At 45.1% G+C, this 22668-nt stretch overlaps 1 protein-coding gene across 6 annotated transcripts in view; it reads right to left on the bottom strand.

Annotated features, from left to right (window-relative positions):
• Positions 1-20770, bottom strand: part of Fam120b (family with sequence similarity 120B) — a 40694-nt gene extending 19924 nt beyond the window's left edge. For 2 of the 6 annotated variants that reach the window (XM_052169313.1, XM_052169314.1), the window contains exons 1-5: positions 20460-20770; positions 14543-15924; positions 8433-8613; positions 7006-7107; positions 268-440 (exon numbers count right to left, since the gene is read on the bottom strand). In XM_052169313.1, coding sequence (XP_052025273.1) covers positions 268-440; positions 7006-7107; positions 8433-8613; positions 14543-15907 — 1821 coding nt within the window. In that variant the 5' untranslated portion in view covers positions 15908-15924; positions 20460-20770. Of the gene's footprint in view, positions 1-267; positions 441-7005; positions 7108-8432; positions 8614-13232; positions 13319-14542; positions 15925-20459 lie in introns of those variants that run through there. The other 4 variants (XM_052169315.1, XM_052169317.1, XM_052169312.1 and 1 more) reach the window with 3 other exon arrangements.
• Between the last annotated feature and the right edge of the window lie 1898 nt (positions 20771-22668).

Raw genomic sequence — 22668 nt, 5'->3', positions numbered from 1 at the left:
ATCTTGTAGTTTATTCTTCTAGGTTTGCCACAGTATTCCGAGAGAAAAGTCAACACTGTGACCAGATACGTAGAGCACTTACTTGTCGACACACTAATCTCCTGTTGTGAGAAGTCCTGACTTGTCATCTCCATGAGCACCGTGAAGGATTCATTGTGTTCTGTGGAAAGAGGCCTGGCCATGGAAACACTCGGCACTCCAGGAAGGTGAGGCCGGAGACAAGGGGCTATCTATGTTTACATACTGAACCATGAGCTCAGCGTTTACCTGGACAAAGAGGTAGACCAGGAGGCAGCACAGGGCTCTCAACGGGCTTTCGACTGCTTGCAGCTCTTCTCTTGCGGAGGAGAGGTTGAAGCAGGCTAGCAACGTGTCCAGGCGCAGGGCCTGCGCTGCTGGCTCATGGCTCAGCCACAAGACTTCCAAGCTAGGCGTTCCCCCTTTAAAAAAGAAATCCATACAGCACGGTCAGAATACACTTCTGGAAGTACAGTGAAGAATGAGTCATCTCTTCCCTATTTGATTTACTTGGGCACTCAAGGGTTAACAGACCCAGAGCGCACGTATGATGAGTGCTGCTTCTCGGCTTCTGACAGAGGGCTAATATCCAATATATACAAAGAACTCAAGAAGTTAGACTCCAGAGAACCAAATAACCCTATTAAAAATGGGGTACAGAGCTAAACAAAGAATTTTCACCTGAGGAATATTGAATGGGTGAGAAGCTCCTGAAGAAAAATGTTCAACATCAGAGAAATGCAAATCAAAACAACACTGAGATTTTACCTCACACCAGTAAGAATGGCTAAGATCAAAAACTCACAAGACAGGAGGTGTTGTGGAGGATGTGGAGAAAGAGGAACACTCCTCCACTGCTGGTGGGATTGCAAACTGGTACAACCACTATGGAAATCAGTTTGGCGGTTCCTCAGAAAACTGGGCACATCACTTCCAGAGGACCCTGCTATACCACTCCTGGGCATATACCCAGAGGATTCCCCAGCAGGTAATAAGGATACATGCTCCACTATGTTCATAGCAGCCCTATTTATAATAGCCAGAAGCTGGAAAGAACCCAGATGCCCCTCATCAGAGGAATGGATACAGAAAATGTGGTATTATACACAATGGAGTACTATTCAGCCATTAGAAACAATGAATTCATGAAATTCTTAGACAAATGGATGGAACTGGAGAATATCATCATCCTGAGCGAGGTAACCCAATCTCAAAAGATCACACATGGTACGCACTCACTGTTAAGTGGATATTAGCCCAGAAGCTTGGAATACCCAAAACACAATTCACAGATCAAATGATGCCCAAAAAGGAGGAAGAACAAAGTATGAATACTCTGGTTCTTTGTAGAAAGGGGAACAAAATACCCACAGAAGGAGATACAGTGACAAAGTGTGGAGCAGAGTCTGAGGGAAAGACCATCCAGAGACTGCCCCACCTAGGGACCCATCCAGTATTCAGTTACAAAACCCAGACACTATTATCGATGCCCACAAGTGCTTGCTGACTGGAGCTGGATATAGCTGTCACCTGGGAGGCTCTCCTAGAGCATGAGAAATACAGAGGGGGACACTCTCAGGCAGCCATTGAACTGAGCACAGGGTCCCCAATGGGGGAGCTAGAGAAAGGGCCCAAGGAGCTGAAGGGGTTTGCAGCACCATAGAAGGAACAACAATATGAGTCACCCAGTACTCCCAGAGCTCCCAGGGACAAAGCCATCAACCAAAGAGTACTCATGGAGTTACCCATGGCTGCAGGCACATAGGCAGCAGAGGATGGTCTTGTTAGACACCAAAGGGAAAAGAGGCCCCTGGTCCTGGAAAGACTTGATACCTAGTGTAGAGGAATACCAGGACAGGGGATTGGGGAAGGGGAGATGGCTTATGGGATTTTGGGGGGAGTGGGGAGACCAGGAAAGGAGACAACATTTGAAATGTAAATAAAGATTATATATAATAAGAAAAAAGAAAAGAAAAAAAGAAAAGAAAACAGGCCTCAAGGCCAGCACAGATCCACCCACTCAGGACCCGGCTGATAACTAGTTTGTGGAGGAAAATGGGGTTTTCACCTGTGTTCGTGCTTTGTACCACACTGAGGAATGTTTTTCAGAAAAGACAACCGTCCCTTCAAGGGTCTAGTAACAGGATAGTATGCTCTGGGGAAAGGCCATCCAGCCACCCCTTCAGTTAGTTAGAGCTAGCTCCTCTTAGATGGGTGGTTTCCAAACTTTTATGTACAGAAGACTCAGTCGTGGAGATTCTGGGATGCACTTTCCGGGATGCATATATAACCCTGATCTGAGAGGTCTATGTACCAGTGGCTATAGCCTGAGGTGCATGGATCCAAAACCAACGAACAAAAATGCCTAAAAGGTAATTTTTAGTGTTCCATTTCTATATTATGCAGGTCCACTGAAACAATTACTAAAATTTTGAAAACGATGCCCTTTTCTGTTAACTTGACGATGACAAACTGTCTTGAATACGGGTGACAAACAGGGGCAACTCTACACAAACATGAAGGTGCCAGTTGAAGAACTGCGGCAGCGCCTCTTTGGGCAGCTGTGGCTCTCTGCTGGGCACTGATTGAAAGCCTGTGCCAAAAGTCCAGAGCAACTGGGGTGAGATATCTCACAAGCTCACCATGAAAACAAACCACAGAACCAAATGGCATCGGAGGCCAGGGGCTCAAAGAAAACTGCTTCTTACCTCTTCCCTCCTCAGAAGCAGAATGACACAGTAAGGCACTTGCTGTCCTGAAAAGGCTAAAAGTATTTCATTTTACCAGATGCGTTTTGTTATTAATTTTGGGAAGAAGGCCATTTTCTCTGAGAGAAAGAAAATGCGTTATGCAACTGTCCTCTGAGACACTGGTACCTAAGACACCCTACGCCAAGGTGAGGATTGGGTGTCTGCGAGCCTGTTAGAAACTGCTCCCAGTGAGTGTGTGTGTGGGGGGGGTTTGCTGCCTGTGAGCCTGTCAACCAAGAACTGTTTTCTGTTTTAAATGGTTGGAAGGGAATCAAAAGAGAACTGCTATTTCCCGACAAATATAAAAATATAAAATCCCGACGTGAGTTCAATGTTTGTCTAGTCTAACTGGAAACTTGCTCTACTCCCTTGTGCTCACGGCTGTGCCTTCTTCCAGTTTGATTACATAGTTATAAATAATGGCGAGCCCCGGGGCCCACAAAGCTGCGCACACTGACTGTGAGACGTTAGAAACGGAAGGCTTACTAACAGCCTCTGACATCAGGGAAATGATAAATTCCTACTATCATAGTTATTTCAAATATTAAAGTATTTAAAAGAGTCTTTTAAATTATAAAAGTCAGAGGTTACAAATTCCTAAAAAACAAGCAAACAAACAAGCACTCCCCCCCAACACACAAAGCAGACTATTTCTACTCTTAGACTTCATTTGTTCAGGGACTCAAGTCCAGGAGACATCTCTATATATGGCGGTGAAGGCGTAAAGCGTCCATCAAAAGCGCGTGTCCTGGGGTTACTTGGGGGTGCAGCCCTGACCTAGCATCTAGAGGGTCTGGGTTTGATCCTCAGCACTAAAACAAAAACAAGTCAACTCTTTTTTTTTTTCATTTTCTTGTCACAGAAGTTTCTGATCACAAGGTACTGATGCTTCTAATCACTGGTACATTTATACTGAGCAGATCAGTAAAATGAGGCTGCCCGCTGCCAGGGAGGAGCTTGCGGTGAAATGCTTATCTCTCAGAAGCAGTGGTGCACGCTTTTAACCTCGGCACTTCGGACATAGCAGAGGCAGGTGGATCTGTGTGGGTTCAAGGCCAGGGTGGACAGTACGGACAGCCCAAGACAGCCAGGGCTATAGAGAGACCCTGTCTCAAAAAAGAAAAAAAGACCACACGAGCAAACTCAAGTTTAAGAAAGCAAAGATTAAGAAGGGCTGGTGTTGAGTCTTCTAGCGGACAGGTGCCTGGCATGCAGAAGCCCCCGGGTAAAAGAAATAGAAATAGAAATTACTTCAGGTTGAGTGGAAAAAAAGGGAACTGAGGAAGGGGCTCTGAGGTGGCTTCAAGAGGAAAGGCAGGCATGTTTGGCCTGGGCGGGGTGGAGGAATACACGTCCGGGACTGCAGGCAGGCGGGCGGGTAGGCGGGCGGGCAGGTGGGCAGGCGGGCGGGCGGGCAGGCAGGCGGGCAGGAATGAGCGCGTGCAAAGGCCTTGTCCCTCACGCTTGCCTGGTATCCTGCTTCTATCTAGTGCATCTGAAATAGTCACAGTGGATATAAAAGGTCTCAGTGCAGCCCTATCTCGTAATACACATCTGCGACATTGACTTGACAGTGTCCCTCTGTTTTTATACGTGGTCCACACCGATTTGTTGAGGAATCTGCAGAGACAGATAACCTTCCCCGTGCTCGCACGTGCTCGGGACACAGAAATCTTTCCTGACCTACTCTGGACAGGAGGAACTGAAACAAGAAAGTGGGAGCAAAATGGGTTAAAAACAGAACCTTTTTCACAAAATGCAAGGCTTTCTATGACAGACTTCTCAGACTAAGCCAGGGTAAGTCAGAGGCCCGATGCAGTGGAAAAGCACTGTTTACTAAGTGCTAAACGACACTAACAGTTGTTCTAGAGGCAGTTAGCTATATCAGCGTATTCAATCAGCTTCCCCAAGCTTCTGAAATAAAGACTTATGATTCAAAAACCACCATGGAGAAGAAATTGTCTGCACTTCAGGTTGTTCCGGAGACAGGCCTGGCTATTCCCAGACTCAACCTCAGGATATGAAGACCATAAAGGACGTGGGGGAGAGGCTGGGGAGGCAGCCCATGGGGGAACCTTGCAGACCTTAAGCTGGAGAACAAAACTAAATCCCTTCCTGTGTTACCCAAAGCCGTCTTTCACAAGGTATTGCCAAGAGAATGCTGTGCACACACATGCGAGCACATAAACACAAGGGCCCAGAGGGGAATGGCTGTCGGTGTGCTCTGCACACAGCAGGCCCACGCCTTCGCCCACTTGGCCTTAACAAATGCCACACACTGCGCTGGTTACAGCAGCAAAGCAGTGTTTCAAGACCCAAGCTGGAAGCCTTAGAGCAAGGAACTGAGGGCCTGTTTCCTGGTGCAGACAGAGTGTCCCCATGAGAGAAAGAACAAGAAAATTTCCTGCGGTGTCTTTTTACACTTGATCTTAGCCAAAAGGCCGAGAAGCAATGCGGTGTCTTTTTATAAAGGCACAATCCCACCTAATCACCCACTCAGTCCCCAAAGGCTCCCTGCCTGTCTTGAACCAGCCAGTGCCTGGCTCTGCTTCCGGTACCTAAGTTTAGAGAACATATTTAAAACACAGAAAACAGGAGCGTGCTTCCTTTTCTGTCTCCTTGTTGGCCACCATTTAATTCCTTCTCTTTCCTTCCTTCCTTCCTTCCTTCCTTCCTTCCTCCCTCCCTCCCTCCCTTCTTTCCTCCCTCCCTCCCTTCCATCTGCTCCCTTTCAGAACCCCCTCTTGATTTTTTTCTCTTTCCTTCTTGAGACCGTGTCTCATTATGCACCCCAAGCTGGCCTTGAACTGGGATTCTTCCTCCCCTCGGGGTTCCGAGCTCACAGGCATGCCCATCACATCCAACTCTCCCTCCTCATTTTTAAGGAATCTCTCTTTCCCTTTTTCCCTGTAGTCCTCTACCTCCCTGTACTTTGTTGAAAACACCTGATTTCCTTTTTATTGCTACTTGTCGGGGAAAGAAAATGAGAAAGGCCTTTAGAGAACTATAGGAATGACCCCTCGAGGTATAGTCTCGGGGGTGGGAGGTGGGAGGGGTGGGGGGGAGGCCTTTAAAAGGAGAAAGGACAAGTATAGCACCGCCAGGCAGCCAGTGAAGACTACCTTTGAAGAAAAGGAAAAACTGGTATCTGACATGGAGACAAAAGACGCTCTAGGCTACGACAAAGCATCTTCAAGTCTTTCCTGATGATGATGATGGGTAAAGGATGGCTGATCACAGACCAGGATCTGTCTGTGTCACATGCTGTGAGGAGAATGCCTTCAAAGGCCTATCTCAGGTACCCACCTTCCCCACTTGAGGTCCCACCTCCTAAGTTCCCAATAATACTGTCAAATTATGACTCTGTCACTAGCCTGAGCCACTGATTATGCCAGTGCCTTCATGATCCTGTCACAGAAAGTCTCAGGGAGTTGTGGGGATGGCTGAGTAGGTGAAATAGCTACGTAAGCAGGAGAGCAGGGGTGCAATCCTCCAGAACCCACACACACAAAGCCAGAAGCAACAGACAGCAGAGCCAGGGCACAGAGATGGGGCAGTGTCTCTATGGTTCACTGGTCAGTACGGAGAGGGGCAGTCTCTACGGCTCACTGGTCAGCAAGTCTAGTCACGTTAGTGACTTCGAAATTCAGTGAGAAGCTGTCTTTAGAAAATGGAATCAACGTGGATGTAAGAAGACCCTCAGTGCTGATCTCTACCGACCCCCATCCCTACCTATGGAGTCTTTCAGGGCACAGGAAGTAAAATGAACATCAGCCACGGGTGTGGTGGTTTGAGCATGCTTGGCCCATGGGGAGTGACACTATCAGGAGGCCTTGTTGAAGAAGGTGTGCCACTGTGGGAGTGGGCTTCGTGGTCACTCTATGCTCCCATGCTCAAGCTCCCCCAGTATGGAAGAGGGCCTCCTCCTGGCTGCCTTTAGAGGCAGTCTCCTGCTGTTGCCTTTGGATCAAGACGTAGAACTCTTGGCTCCGCCAGCACCATGTCTCCCTGGATGCTGCTGTGCTTTCCGCCATGGTGATCCTGGGTTTAACCTCTGAAAGTGTAAGCCGGCCCCAATTAAACATTCTCTTTTGTAAGGAGTTGCCCTGGTCATGGTTTCTCTTCACAGCAATAAAACTCTAACTAAAACAGCACGTAATTCTGCAAACAGAAAGCCATATAATGTATTCTTTCTTGAGATGGCATTCTACAGTGAATAGCTTATGGTTCTACATACCTTGGACGGTCATCTGCAGAGGCCTAACTAGGTCCGGGTGCTTCAGGGCGTTACCAGGGTACACAAACCACTCCTTGACCACTGGGCCGGTGCTGGCTTCGTCTGTGTAAAGACAACAGGTCAGTAAGTGCATGAGGGACACTTAGTCCCTGGACACCATTGGCCTTGTGACTCTTCCTCTTACTGCAGGGATGACCATGATCACATCAACAATAGCTACTGCATTTCCCAGGTCACGCTGCTTTGTGAAGGGGTAAACCACAAAACAGAAGACCCAGAGCCAGCAGAAATTTTACAGAAATTACTCACCAAACACACACAAGAACTTTCATTTCTAAAAGTCTAATGTAAGTTTTGTAAGTGGCTTCAAGTACTGAATTTAAGACCAGAAGGAGTGGATCGGAGAGATGGGTTGGTGGTTAAAAGGACTTGTTCTTACAGAGGACCTGGGTTCAAGTCCCAGCACGCACACGACCAACTCTCAAACACCCAAAACTCCATTTTTCAGGGGATCTGACACCCTCTTCTGACCTCTACAGGCCACACACATGGTGCACAGATATACATGCAAGCAAAACATTCACATATAAAATTTAAAAACTTTTTTTAAAGACCCGAAGGGCCGGTCATAATCCGGCAGCGGTTCTTACTAAATGTTTTCACAACATGGCAAAGGAGAGAGGGGAGGAAAGGGGGAAGACAGGGCAGGATGTGTTCACAGGGCCCTGGGAACAGACATTCACAGCATGCATCCAACCTTCCTGACTTCCTACACTGAATAGACCAAGGCTGCCTGTACCTCATGGAGTAACCTCAGTTTAGGGACGGACTCTCCTCAGTGACACCCTCCTACCTCTCTCCTAGCTATGCATTTACACTTTGAAAACTCTCTCCTATTTAGCCTGTATTTATTTTGCCTAGGACTACTTAAATATGTAAGTCTGTTTATATTTTTGGTTTCTTGCCTAAAACTCGGTGTGTGGAACACTTTTGCACATTTCCAAGTGCTGCTTGGCCTCTTTATGAGGGGACGGAGCAGAGACACGGGTTTCAGCTACCTGGGAAGGGGCTGGCATTAGGCAGGCGCAGAGAGCAACGTTGATTCTAAACCGTTACTGCTGCGGTGCTCCAGTCTGTTAACAATCCCGGGTGGTTCGTTTGCAGGGCCAGGACTTACCCTGGTTTTCTTGTTCAGACAGGGTCTCTTTGTGGTGCTGGCTGTCCTGAAGCTTGCTATGCAGACTGAGTTGGCCTCAAACTCACAGATAGCCATGTTTTGTGGCATTGATCTTTAATGGTGTTCTCAAGTAGATGTTATAGACAAACGGAACCTGTCGTCTGCTTGTCCTAAGAGGATCCACTCTCCTTCGTTTCTCAGAATCCAATTCCAAACAGAGTCATTGCTCAGACAGACCAACTGACCTCACCTTTCCAGTCCCCGAGTAAGAGTGAGTAAACTCGCTGCCGGACTGGGCGGTAGACGAAGGCTTGGCTCGGCAGGGCTTGGTCCAGCTCATCCTCCAGGGTGTTACTACACTCTATCTCTCCACTGCTCATGATGTTGTACACTAGGTAGCTTTCGGAGTGGACGTGGTGCATCCTGGCGACCTGTTCAAGGATTCAAATGCAACAGATTTCTCCTTGAAAATAAGTTTGGAGTTTTAGAACGAAACACTTGGTTTGAAATACCCAAACAGGGAAATGTAGCTCAAACCCATGCCACCAAATGGCATTTATGTTTTGTTTTGGGGGCTCCTGAGTTCAGACCTTCGCTCCTGCCACTCTCCCCTGTGTCCTCCGACCTAGCAATGTTTTACTTACCTGTGCAGTACCTTATTATTCTGTCTGCTGGAGAGCTCAGGTCTCCAATAACCATGTGCTCACCACCTTCCTTACTTTAGGGCTGTTAGTTACAAAGGGCTCCTGACTGAGTTTCCAGCTCCACAGCCTCCTAACCTCCCACTTCACAGCCCTCACCTCGATCGTGACCTACCTTCTCTGCAAACCTATCCCTCCTTCCCGACTTATACGCACCTATGCAGACCTGTAATTTTACAGATTCATTGCTGAGATCTGCGTTTTAATCACCATATCCGTTGCTTTCTTTATGACACACGCTTTATTTAAAAAGGCACTAGATCACACAGAGGTTTAAATGAGCTGATACACAGAAAGTACTTAAAATGTCTGACTTCCTATACTACCAATAAACAGCAATGATTAATCAGTTACCTGTTCTTCTCACTAGACACATGACCTAATAATGCCTGCTTAGCTGCTAGAATTTCTTTAAACCAAGGCAAACCCTACAGATTGTAATTACAATGTTTCTCCCTTCCCACTCTCAAAACCCTCCCATTCAACCCTCCCAACTCTTGTGAGTATAAGGCCTGTTCTTTCATTAGCTGCCACTAATATACATGCATATCCCTAAATACAGCCTGTTGAGACCACACTTACGTGTGCGTGTGTGCAGGGAGACCATTTGGCACTGAGCGACCAATTGGTGTGCCTCTCCCTGGAAAAGGAGAAGTCAGCCCAGCTGGTGGTGGTACACACTTAATCTCAATACTAGGAAAGTGGAGGCAGGCAAATCTCCGTGAGTTCGAGGCCAGCCTGGTCTATGGAGCAAGTTCCAGGACAGCCAGGGCTACATAGAGAGGCCCTGTCTCAAAAAACCAACAAACGAATGAAATAGAGAAACACTTTTAATACAATCTCCAACATAAATGTTTATGGATTTCATGGTGTTTTTGTTTTGTTGTTGTTGTTTTTACAGCAAAATTACTTCTAATTAAAAAAATAACTTATTTAATTTTATTTCTTGTGCACAGGTGGGAGGGTGTCGGATCCCCCCACCCCCCTTACAGAGAGCTGTGAGCTGCCACGGGTGGTGGGAATTGAACCCAAGTCCTCTTGAAGAGTAGACAGTGCTTTTGACCACTGAGCCATCGCTCCAGCCCCACTTCTAATTTTTAATTCCCTCTTTCACTTCTGACTTCTTTGTTGTTTGATTGTTTTTACTGTTGGGAGCTTTTTTGTTTTTTGTTTTCTTTTTTGAGACAGGGTCTCTCTACATATCCCTGGCTGTCTTTGCACTCACTATGTAGACAAGCGGCTGGTCTTGAAGTCACAAAGATCCTAGGATTAAAATAATGGGCTGCTATTCCCAGGCCACTTCTTACTCTTTGTTTTGTATTTTAGTTTGTAGTCTTACAAATTTGCCTAGAAAATAACAACAAGCTATATAATTGTACTTTTCCAATAAAATTTAATTTTGGCAACTATATACACCTTGAGATATAACATTCCCTTCTGAAGGTTGAGTGTTTGCAGTTAAGTTATGCACTTCGAGTTCTTGATTCAGTCGTATGAACAGCACCTGAGTGCTCCCTGCTCCCCCTGCCCTTTAGCTGCACTCCGCCCACTCTCATGACCACTACATAATGTGCTGTTTCATCTGATTTCTCGATTGAGAGAGATGTGGCTCTGTGCATGTGCCTGCCACTGGTGCGTGCCAAGTCAGAAGTTGTATTTGGTCACGTATGGTTAATCTGATCACATATGGTTAGATCATGCAAGCTGGAATTCCAGCTGCCTGGCTTGCAAGCCTTAGGGTGGGCGTGGGAGCACGGGCACCGTAATTCAGTCCATCAGTAAACATAATCCAGCGCACGGCACCTGCTTTTGCTTGTGAGTTCCTGACCTCTCTTCCTTTGCTGCCCCTTCGCAGACCCCAGCGGTCCACCTACACCTTTGCAGTAGCAGCTGTCCACAATCACTAGAATAGTCACCAAAATCTCCCAACTGTCAAACTCAGATGGCCCAAGCCCTATTTAAAGTTATAATAATAATAATAAAACCTTTAACGTTTTATACTCTGACATAAGCATTTTCCATGCTTTCACGTGCTATGCCCCTACGACCCATGCCCATAAATCTCTCATGTCCGTATGTCTATTTGATTTAAATGGCCCACCAAAATTAGCCAGGTCATCTGTGTGAGCATGGGTTTAGAGCTAGCCATTGGAGTCTGTCTGGAGGGCTCCACAGCAGCATCCCTACTGCTTGACCTCTATAGTACCTATGGCCTCTAGTACTTATGCTCCATAGGACCTACTCTCTCTAGTACCTACATGCTCTAGTACTTACATTCTACAGTACCTACTCTCTCTAGTACTTACACTCAATAGTAGCTATTCTCTACAGTACCTTCTCTCTCTAGTACCTACTCTCTCTAGTATCTACAGTCTATAGTACCTATGGCTTCTAGTACTTATGCTCCATAGGACCTACACTCTCTAGTATCTACTCTCTATAGTACCTACTCTCTATAGTACCTATGCTCTATAGTACCTACTCTCTATAGTACTCTATACCTATGCTCTATAGTACCTACTCCCTATAGTACTCTCTATAGTACCTACTCTCTATAATACTCTCTATACTACCTACTCTCTATAGTACCTGTGCTCTCTAGTACTTACATTCTATAGTACCTACTCTCTATAGTACCCATGCCTTCTAGTATCTATTCTCTATAATACCTATGCTCTATAGTACCTACTCTCTATAATACCTGGGCTCACTAGTACTTATGCTCTCTAGTACCTATACTTTCTAGTACTTATGCTCTACAGTACCTACTCTCTATAGTACCTACACTCTATAGTACCTACTCTCTAATACCTATGATCTATAATATCTACGCTCTATAGTACCTACTCTCTATAATACCTATGATCTATAATATCTACACTCTATAGTGCCTACTCTCTATAATACCTATGATCTATAATATCTACGCTCTATAGTACTTATACTCTATAATACCTATGATCTATAATATCTACGCTCTATAGTACTTATACTCTATAATACCTATGATCTATAATATCTACGCTCTATAGTACTTACACTCTATAATACCTATGATCTATAATATCTACGCTCTATAGTACTTACACTCTATAATACCTATGATCTATAATATCTACGCTCTATAGTACTTATACTCTATAATACCTATGATCTATAATATCTACGCTCTATAGTACTTACACTCTATAATACCTATGATCTATAATATCTATGCTCTATAGTACTTATACTCTATAATACCTATGATCTATAATATCTACGCTCTATAGTACCTACTCTCTAATACCTATGATCTATAATATCTACGCTCTATAGTACCTACTCTCTATAATACCTATGATCTATAATATCTACACTCTATAGTACCTACTCTCTATAATACCTATGATCTATAATATCTACACTCTGTAGTACCTACTTTCTATAATACCTATGATCTATAATATCTACACTCTATAGTACCTACTCTCTATAATACCTATGATCTATAATATCTACACTCTGTAGTACTTATACTCTATAGTACCTGTGCTCTCTAGTACTTACGCTCTCTAGTACCTACACGCACTAGTACCTATACTCTCTAGTACAGTACTTACGCTCTATAATACTTACTCTCTATAGTACCTGGACTCTATAGTACCTGTGCTCTCTAGTACAGTACTTACGCTCTATATACTTATTCTCTATAGTACCTGGACTCTATAGTACCTATACTCTCTAGTACAGTACTTACGCTCTATAGTACTTATTCTCTATAGTACCTGGAGTCTATAGTACCTATACTCTCTAGTACAGTACTTACGCTCTATAGTACTTATTCTCTATAGTACCTGGAGTCTATAGTACCTATACTCTCTAGTACAGTACTTACGCTCTATAGTACTTATTCTCTATAGTACCTGGAGTCTATAGTACCTGTGCTCTCTAGTACAGTACTTACACTCTATAGCACTTACTCTCTATAGTACCTGGACTCTATAGTACTTACACTCTTATCACTTTTCTCCTCTTAGAACGGCTTTCTCCTCATTCTCCTTGTCGTCTCTTAGTTGAATATTTAAGATTCCATCCTACATATTGTAAGACACATAAAAATAGAATGGCTTCTAATTGTTTCTTTCCTCCAGGGACTAGAACTTCAGGCTCACATTGTGTACACATGTCAAAGGTGCTACATTCCATGCCTCTGTAGTGAGATTCAGTTAGTCATTTCCTGAAAACGTCCCTTCTCCTCCCTTAGCTGCTGCTGCTACTGATTCAGGTGTTTCAGGAGGAATTCTACAACCAAATGCAAACCTATTTACTGTTAATTTCACTTCTAAGATATTCGTAGTGACACACACCTGCAAGTCCAGTGCTTGGGAGGCTTAGGCAGAAACATCGAGAATTCTGAAGCGGCTAATACCCAACATTCTTTCCCATATTTCTTTTTCTGCATTGAGAAACATAAATTCAAATCCTGACATCAGATCTTTGTTCTTTTCTTGGTGCCAGGGATTGAATCTAGGGCCCCGCTGAGCCATATGTTCTATGGCTGAGCTCCCCCCCATCCGATATCAGAACTTTAGATCGTGCTATTTGATCATGAAAACGATCCAATCTGCTGCTCTCCTGTGTGCCCCTCACCCCCTCAGCATTATGCATAGCTACTGCTAAGCATCTACTGGCAGGAGTTCTTGCAACTATTTTAAAACTAGGGTGGGAAACCCCCACACCAAAACACACAACGCAGCTGCTCCTCTGCCTGCCATTTCCTGATTCTAGCTCATTTATCCAAGTTTGTCTGTGAGTTCAAAGTCAGCCTGTTCTACATAGTGAGTTCTAGGACAGCCAGGGATACACAGTGAGACAGATTCCTACATCTGTATTGTGAATGGTGGTGACACAACATACTACTAACGTGTTTGGGGGTAGAATCATGGTTGGCTCAGAGCTTGCAAGCTTTGGCCATTCCTGTGGATGTCCACCTTATCTGTATGACTGCGATCACGGGACTGGGGACGCCGCTCAAGGGTTAAGCCTATGATTAGCACGAGTGAAGCCATGATGGCAGAGTTAGATATGACTAGAAAAGTACCTATTTCACAGGGCTGTTATAAGAGTCTACTGAGGAAAGATAAAGCCTGCGTCTAGTGTGGAGTCACACTGTTCGATGCTTATGTAATGTTAACTTACAATCAGCCCAAGCTCCTAGCATTTATGGCTTTTGGAGTGTAGCTGCGTCATATTGTTTCCAGGTTTCCCTCTCCTTGGTCCCTAGGCCCCTGCCTGGATAGTTTAGCAGTATGCCTCACAGTGACACTAATTTTAAATCACTGCATCTGTAGGGTTCCTACAACCCCACATCTGACTTATTCAAAGCAAATGTTGTCCTTCTGAGGGCCTGACTCCAATGGGGGAAGCCTTCTCTTTATACTTTAACCCACAACAGTCTCTCCTTAGAATCCTACAGCTCTTTCCCACCCTATCCACAGACAGTATCAGATGTATTTATATGGTTTCATATATCTCCCTAACTAGACTCAAGAGGTTTCTCATTTGTAATCCTCCTACAGTCCTCTGCAGATAATAACATTCTCACGATTGAACCTGTTACAGGAACACTTTCAATCACGGCATTGCGGACGGAGGTGGGGGAGGCACATCCACTTGCCTTTAAGATGTCAGACTCTGAAACCATGGTTGCTTGCTTTATTTCGGGTTCCGTATCCATGGCGTCTTCTTGTTTGACTTCGGGCTGTGTACACATGAGGGCTTCTAGATTAAATTCGGTGTCTATTTCGGAAGGTAAGCTTGGTTTGCTCTCTGGGTTTGTACACAGGGAAACTTCTGGCTTGGAGTCGGGATCTGTGCACATGGGAACGTCTTGTTTGGAGTCGGGATCCGAGCACATGGAAGCCTCCTGGGTGGGCTCAGGATCCGTACACATGGGAACCTCTGGCATGGACTCGGGATTAGTACACACAGCAACCTCTTGCTTGAATTCAGAATCTACACACATAGGGACTTCTTGCTTGGATTCGGGGTTTAAGCTCACCATTTGCTTGTCTGTTATTATGCCTTTGGGTTTTTGAACTAACCACGGGGATTTCTGCCCCGGCAGAAGATATGATGTCACTCCTTTATAAAAAAGAGCTTTGTTGGGCCCCAAGGGCAGCATCTCCTCTAACTTCTTCTCACCTTGATACAAATGAAGAACTTTGGAGATATAGTCTGAGACGGCTAAGATAATATTTCCCTTTTTGCCTGCATTCTCTTTCACAGACGCATAGGATGACAAGCACTTGTACCGGAAGCTTTCAAACATGCCCTCGGGAGTGATGTCATTGCCGAGCAGACAGGCCAGCAGGGGCAGGTCTGCCACATGGAGGCCCAGGCTCTCACAGAGCTTCTCTCGACAGAGCATGACAGTCTGGAGGCTCTCCAGGCAGAGATCGCCAATGGAGAAGTAGGGGCAGGTGTCATAAATTAAGTAGTCGGTGTCTTCCCCAAGGATCCCAAGACAGTTGTGCTGGAGGCCGTAAGAAGCCACCTCGTAGTCCGCCTCCTGTAACGAACAGAAAGTCTCCTGGCCCAACGTCTTCAGGGCAAACCGTGTAAATATGGCCAGACCAGAGGGAATGAAGAACATGTTTCTGCCGGGCTGGTCTCTCTTTGACTTGATGTAGTGGAAAATCTTGGATATCTCCCTGTTGTTTTTAAGTCTACGCTTCACCCATTCATCTCGCTTACCCGGCTCCACCATGCCGTCAAAGAAGAATATCAGCTTGATGCCGGCAGAGGTGAAGGCTGTAATGAAATCTCTCAAAGCAGAATAGTACTCTCTCCACTGGCCGCCGCAGATCCAAGAGTCCGGTGTGTACCAGTATCGGAGACAGCACATGGCGTCCACCACGATGGTGGGCGTGCAGCCAGGGTACTTGCTCCGGTGTTGTTCTGCCAGCTCGCGCATGTTGACGACTGTGCATATATGTGGGCACGTGCTTCCCACAAACCCCTGCAAACCTCTTACACCCATAATTGGGTTTTATGAATCTGCAAAATAAAACAAGATAAATCCACGATTAGTAACGATGGCATTATTTCTAGGCACTCATCAAAGCAAACAAAGACAATATTTAATGTCCTAAAACCAAACAAACGTGTGTCGCCAAGCTACATGGCATCCTGACTAGGGGTGTTTTCAGTGGAAACACAGAAGACATTTTATGAAGCATATATTAATTTCTATAGTGGGGCTTTCACAAAGACAACATATGGGACAGTAATCTTTCAAAATGTTACTTACTAGCCAAGGTATCGCTCAGTTACATACAAAGTGGTAAAGCTTTTTATTTTATTTATTTCTTGGGGGGAGGAAGCGGGTGGAAATATGTGTACATTCCATGGCGTGTGTGTGTGTGTGTGTGTGTGTGTGTGTGTGTGTGTGTAGGCCAGAGGACGATTCAGGTGCACTGGTTCTCTCCTCTACCACGTGGGTCCCAGGAATAGGACTCGAGCCATCAGGCCTGGTGGTGGCCATTTGCACCCACTAAGCCATCCATCGGCCTGAGTTAAGTTTTTAGCCGGGTAATTATCTCCCACCTAGGACTTAAGTAGAAGTTATTTTTAAAATCAAAAATATAGATCAAAATGTGGGTAACCTTCAAAATACTCATTTGTTTGTTTGTTTGTTTGACGGAGTCTTACCATGTAACTCTGGTTATAGACCAGGCTAGCCTTGAACTTATAGAGACCCACCTGCTGCTTTCTGGTGAGTGGTGGGATTAAAGGAGTGTTCCATCACACCTAGCTTGAATTATTTTTGATAACTAAGAGTAGCCAGACACCCTCCCTGCCCCCACAGGAAAAGATAAAAAGAGCACACTGACTCGATGCACAAAAGATCCTAGTTCATGGTCAGCAACTCTGCCATGATAAAAGTGAACTAGTGATTGCCATAAATAATAGTAATAGTAGTAGTAGTAGTAGTAGTAGTAGTAGTAATAAAAAGTTACTGCTTTGTAGAAAAGAGGCCGACATGATTTCCCTTCAGATGGGAGCTGTATCAAAGTTATAGCTGGGAAGGCAGCTGTAAGCAGCCGTAGGATGGGGCGATGGATTAGGAGAGCGAGCCTTCCGGTACAAACAAGAGATTCGTTAATAGGAAGAGCATGACGGGGGTGACTAAAGCAAAGAACCAGATTGTTCAGTTCCCAGAATAGTCAAGAGAACTAGAGCACCAAACCATAGACTGCCGGCATGATGAGGTCTAACAGGAAGACAGAATTCTTTCTGATTATAAGAAACAAAGAAACAACTGACTGCGATTTTGTGTTCGTGCACACATGCAGGGGTGGGGTGTGGGGTGTGGGGGTGTGGAGGGGGTGTTAATTCCACCGTGTGACCTAGCCTGCTTGCTGGGAGTCACAGGCATGAAGGCATCGAATAAAAGTATAATTATTATTCAAGGTTTTTTGGGATTTGGCGTGAGATGTGAGCTCCTTTCTATGTGACACAGGCATGTATGTGTCAGGTCTGGGATACTCCTGTGACTATGCTGACAGATAAGAGTTAACACAAATTTAAAACTTATCAAACTAGGTAAATGTGTCAAGCACATTCAACAAAGGAGTTAAAGAGAGACTGCATTAAGAATGTACTATACTAAGTAGCTGCAACATTTGAGATAGTGACGCTATAGAAAACTGAAATATAGATACAAAAATGGTTTAAGAGTCTGTCTTAGTCAGGGTTTCTATTCCTGCACAAAATATCATGACCAAGAGGCAAGTTGGGGAGGAAAGGGTTTATTCAGTTTACACTTCCACATTGTTGTTGATCACCAAAAGAAGTCAGGACTGGAACTCAAGCAGGTCAGGAAGCAGGAGCCGATGCAGAGGCCATGGAGGGATGTTCCTTACTGGTTTGCTTACCCTGGCTTGCTCAGCCTGATCTCTTATAGAACCCCAAACTACCAGCCCAGGGATGGCACCACCTACAAGGGGCCCTCCCACCCTTGATCACTAATTGAGAAAATGCCCCACAGCTGGATCTCATGGAGGCACTTCCTCAACCGAAGCTCCTTTCTCTGTGATAACTCCAGCCTGTGTCAAGTTGACACACAAAAACAGCCAGTGCAGAGTCAGAATTCAGAATGTGGGAAAATATCATTGTAAATTCTTTATTTAGTAAGATGTGCTTACCTAAATCCTTCTATATAAATAAAAGACATTGTTCAGGCAGACAGTGCCCATCAATAGTAAAAATAATTCCAGAAGAAATGTTGCATATTAATGGTCTATTTTTCCTATGTTTTTTTTAAATATGGCATCAACCCACTAAGTCCTTTGATAAAATATTAACGACAACAAATCCTCAATATACCAATAGCAACACAAAATAATGCCTCTTGAAGACCCAGGGCACAGAGACTATCTCGTCTTTACGGTGTACTCACCAGTCAGGAGCTCGCATGTGCGGACATACAGACACACACAGACACATACATACACACAAACACTAACCTGTGAAACAAACTTTCTGATGTGTAGTGAAAGCTTTAAGCCCCATCGTACAACGAAGAAGCTGTAAAAACTCCAGACTTAATAAAAAAAAAGGCACCCTCACAGGACTAGCGTTTTAAGAATTTACTGGGTACTAATAGATACTAGCTGCTACTGGTAGAATTTGAAGTTGTCATCAGCAATTTGGGCATCAAAAGTTAGGTGGACACAAATATTACACATTTTATGTTAAAGTTTAAAAGAAGCCTTGCTCATATGATTATTAAACATGCTAAACACAAAGATTATGATATGAGGATCTATTATCAAATTGTAATGACAATATTTGGGCTACTGCAGTAGCCCTGGTGACATGAAGGGATTGATCAGTTGGTTGGATTCCTGGGTCTGGATCCCACATTCAGTCACCCATGTTCCTATAGAACTTCAATAAACATACTGGTTTGCTAAGCTAGACTTTGTTGGAAACTTTTTTTGTTTTTTTGTCTGTTGTCAGTGGTCTATCTGAGGTGAACAGGCATTTCTTTACAGTTCCTGAGGAAGCAGCTATCACACAGCACACAATTAGTACATTCAAAAAAAAAAAAAAAATCCCAGAAGACAGAAAGCTGAGGATATTAAGTTATTATTGCTTTTCTTTATTGCTAAAAGCATGTAAGGAAGTTCTTTGTTCCCTAAAGGAGTTATTACGAGATGACTGGGAAAAAAACAATATACGGATAAATTAGGAATTTTAAAAGCTAGATAATAGGCTAAGTCTTAATAGGCACATAAGCAGTAGATAGACCCTGAGCAAGGATACTCTCCAAATAGCTCACTCCTACTAGACAGACGGCCTACTGCTCGAAATGCAGCCTGAGATGCTCTGAGAATCCCTAACAGAAGGGTGGGATTTTCTACCTTGAAATGTCTCCCATAGGCTAGGACCAATGCCTATTTTGGAAAAATAAGTGAGTAAAACCAGGGGCAGATAGATGTATTAAGTGAGATCAAGAACCTACTCATAGTTTACAGACTCCCATTATAGTCAGAGACAGCGACAGAGAGAAATAATGCCAAACAACAAAATTAAAACTATTTATCCTTGGTATTAAGTTCTGAGGCAACAATTGATAGCGTTATGTGGAATATATCCTTCTTTCAAGGTGGAGTCAACACAGAAATTAAATGAAATTAGTTTAGTATCTGCAACACAGAAGTTATAATGTTTTACCCAATGTCCAAGCCTTTCCTTCAAATACCAATCACACCTTAAAGATGGTGGAAATGGGGAGGGAAAAACTGGGACAAGAACACTTGCAAAGCTGCAAGATAAGGAAAATAGCAATTGTAAAGGGCCTACAATATCCAACCGGCGATACTTCTCTTTTCAAAGAATACCAATTATAAACAGAGGGGTATTGTGTTCTCAGTACACTGAAATCTGCCCATGGAAGCAATAGGACCGCAAAGCCAAAGCTTGAATTCATGAAGTTGTCATTATCAGCTCTACCAATATACCCAGACTCCAGTTCTGAGATAATAGTCGCATCTCTGAATGTGGAAAACAAATGACTTCAAATGCTATCCACTTAAGTCTTTTCGGGCCAAAGGTGTCACCGATATAAACGTCTGGAAGACTGGCAGAACAGATTTTGTTGTTGTTGTTGTTGTTGTTTTAAACTGGGAGGTGCTATTGTCAAAGTGTATTGTCAAGATGTATAGCAAGAGAAATAACACATCTGTTGCTGGTGCCTTTCAAAAACAGGTAAGGAAAAAGCAGCCAGCGCTCGTACACTACCCTAATGTCAGTCAAGGTCAGAAACTATCCTCTAATGATGGGAGATTGGGAAAATGATGAAAGACAGCTTGAAGACAGTGGTCGTGGGTAACAGCAAGTCCGAGATGGAAAGGTCTGAGAGTATATGTAGATAAACTGGATGCTCCCCTCCCCAGAGGAACTCGACACAGCCGAGGCCCAGCACCCTTGCCTCTCCATCACTGCAGGCCCCACGTTCTCCCTACCCCAGGTTTCCAGGTACCAGTTCTTCCCTCCCCAGCCGCTACCAGAATCTGAGACTCTACCTCGCTAGTCCTCAGTGTCCTGCAGCTGGGATCAGGAAGAGTCTCCACCCCGCTCCACCTGCAGGAGGACTGCTGCCTCTCCCTCTCCACCAGGGAGGAAAAGTCAGGGTGCAGAGCAGCCAGGATGTGGCGGGGCGTGGCCACGGCGAGGATAGCGGACCTGATGCTGGAAGGAGCCCGGGGAAGGGAGAGGCGCAGCAGAGATCGAGGGCTGATCGCCCAGCCTGGCCTACCCCAAAGCTCAGCAGTGACTGCAGATGCGTCAACCAGCTTTCAGACGCGCAGTCTACGGCGTGCTCACTTCCGCTTCCGTTGTTGCACTTCCGCCCGGAGAAGTGCCCGGTTACACAAAGTGAAGCTTGTTCTTACGTAACTGGAAGCAAAGAACGGAGTCGAAAGGGGTCTAGTACGCAAGCGCTAGAGCAGGAGGCGAAGTGGGTGGTGCTCAGGCCCCGGAAAGAAGGAAGCTTCAACCCGTTGCCCAGCAACTGTGGAATAGCCTAGGAAGCCTGCCCGCCCCTGGATAGCGAGACCGGGGAAAGTGGGTTTGTCCCATAGGCTGAGTCTACTGGCAGTGGCAGCAGGCACGAGCACTGGTTGTCCTGCTCTGGCAGTGCATGCAGACAGGCTGCAGCGGATACTGACTGGAAACCCTTTTAACGCAATAGACCGCAGCTTGCATCCACCCCCGCCGAGTATTGGGAAGCTGCGAGGAGTACCGGTAATGAAAGGCGGCACTGCTTGGACCCGGAGCATCAAGGGCTGAGAGTCCAAATGCAGAGTTGTCACAGCCATGGCAATGATACTGTTGGGTGTTGGTTAATTGTAGTGGTTCTACTGACTAAAACAAAGTCTCTGTGGCATCCACAGCTGACATGAAGTCTTCTCTGGACATTGGTAACTAAAATAGAGCAGCCATCATTGCAGTTGCCCTGATAACAGGTTGACCCTCCAGGGTCAGTTACTTGATTTATAGTTCTTGCTTGCTTGACAAGTCCCCAGTCTCTAGGAAAGGTGAGACTAAACTTGGAATTGGCATCGCCCTCATAGTCCTTCATTTCTTCAGGAGTGGCAGCAGTATCATTCAGTCTTACAAGGTCTCTGTCTGTCTTGGGATAGTTTCTCAGGATTTTACTTTTCTGTTGCTTTGTTATAACATCATGACTGTAGTCAGCCACCATCCCAGTGAGGATATGTAGTGACTGCATCAGCTGAGGGTTCTCATCTCCACATGCAGGAAGCAAGAGTGAGAAATGGGGATGGTTTCAAAGTTTTAAAACGCCAAAAACCTACCCTCTTCCCGGGGACATAGTCCACTAACAAGCCACCAAATCTACCCAAACTGTCACCAACCGAGGACCAAGTATTCAAACATCTGAGCCTATTAGGGACATCTCATGCAAACCACAACACTCAGTTTCTCTCTCAGGCAACGGATGCTGGAACTGATGACAGCTGACAGTCTAGAAACCAAACTATTCAACATGTCTTGGTTGGACTTTTTTTTTTTTTGTCAACTTGACACAAGCTAAAGTGATCTGGAAAGAGAAACTTCAACTGAGAAAACACTTCTATCAGATTCCCTGTAGGAAACTCTGTAGGATGTGTTCTTTTGTTTTTGCTTTTGTTTTTGTTTTTTCGAGACAGGGTTTCTCTGTGTAGCCCCGGCTGTCCTGGAACTCACTCTGTAGACCAGGCTGGCCTCGAACTCAGAAATCTGCCTGCCTCTGCCTCCCAAGTGCTGGGATTACAGGTGTGCACCACCACCGCCGGGCAGGATGTGTTCTTGATCTATGGTTCTGTGTTGAAGGGCCCAGTCTACTGGGGGCAGCAGTGCCACCCCTGGGCAAAGGGTCCTGGGTTGTATAAGAAAGCAGGCTGAACAAACCACTGGAAGCAAGGCAGCAGTATTCCTCCATGGCTTCTGATTCAGTTCCTGCCCCCAGGTTCCTGCGTGGCTTCCCTCAATGGACTGTGACCCAGGATATATAAGCCAGATAAACCCTTTCCTCCCCAAGTTGCTGTTGGTTATGGTGTTTTATCACAATCATAGAAACCCTGGTGAAAGGCTCATGGGATATTGCCGTGACAGCCCTGACTGTGTTTAGGGAATGGTCATGGAAGGACTGTGGAACTTTGGACTGGAAGAGCTCTATTGAATGTCCAGAGCTAGGCTATTGTGGGAACTTAGAACATAATGCTGAGATCA

Source organism: Apodemus sylvaticus, chromosome 23, assembly GCF_947179515.1.
Source record: "Apodemus sylvaticus chromosome 23, mApoSyl1.1, whole genome shotgun sequence".
NCBI lineage: Eukaryota > Metazoa > Chordata > Mammalia > Rodentia > Muridae > Apodemus > Apodemus sylvaticus.
Note: the sequence above shows the minus strand (reverse complement) of the source record. Positions and strands in the feature narration are given on the sequence as shown.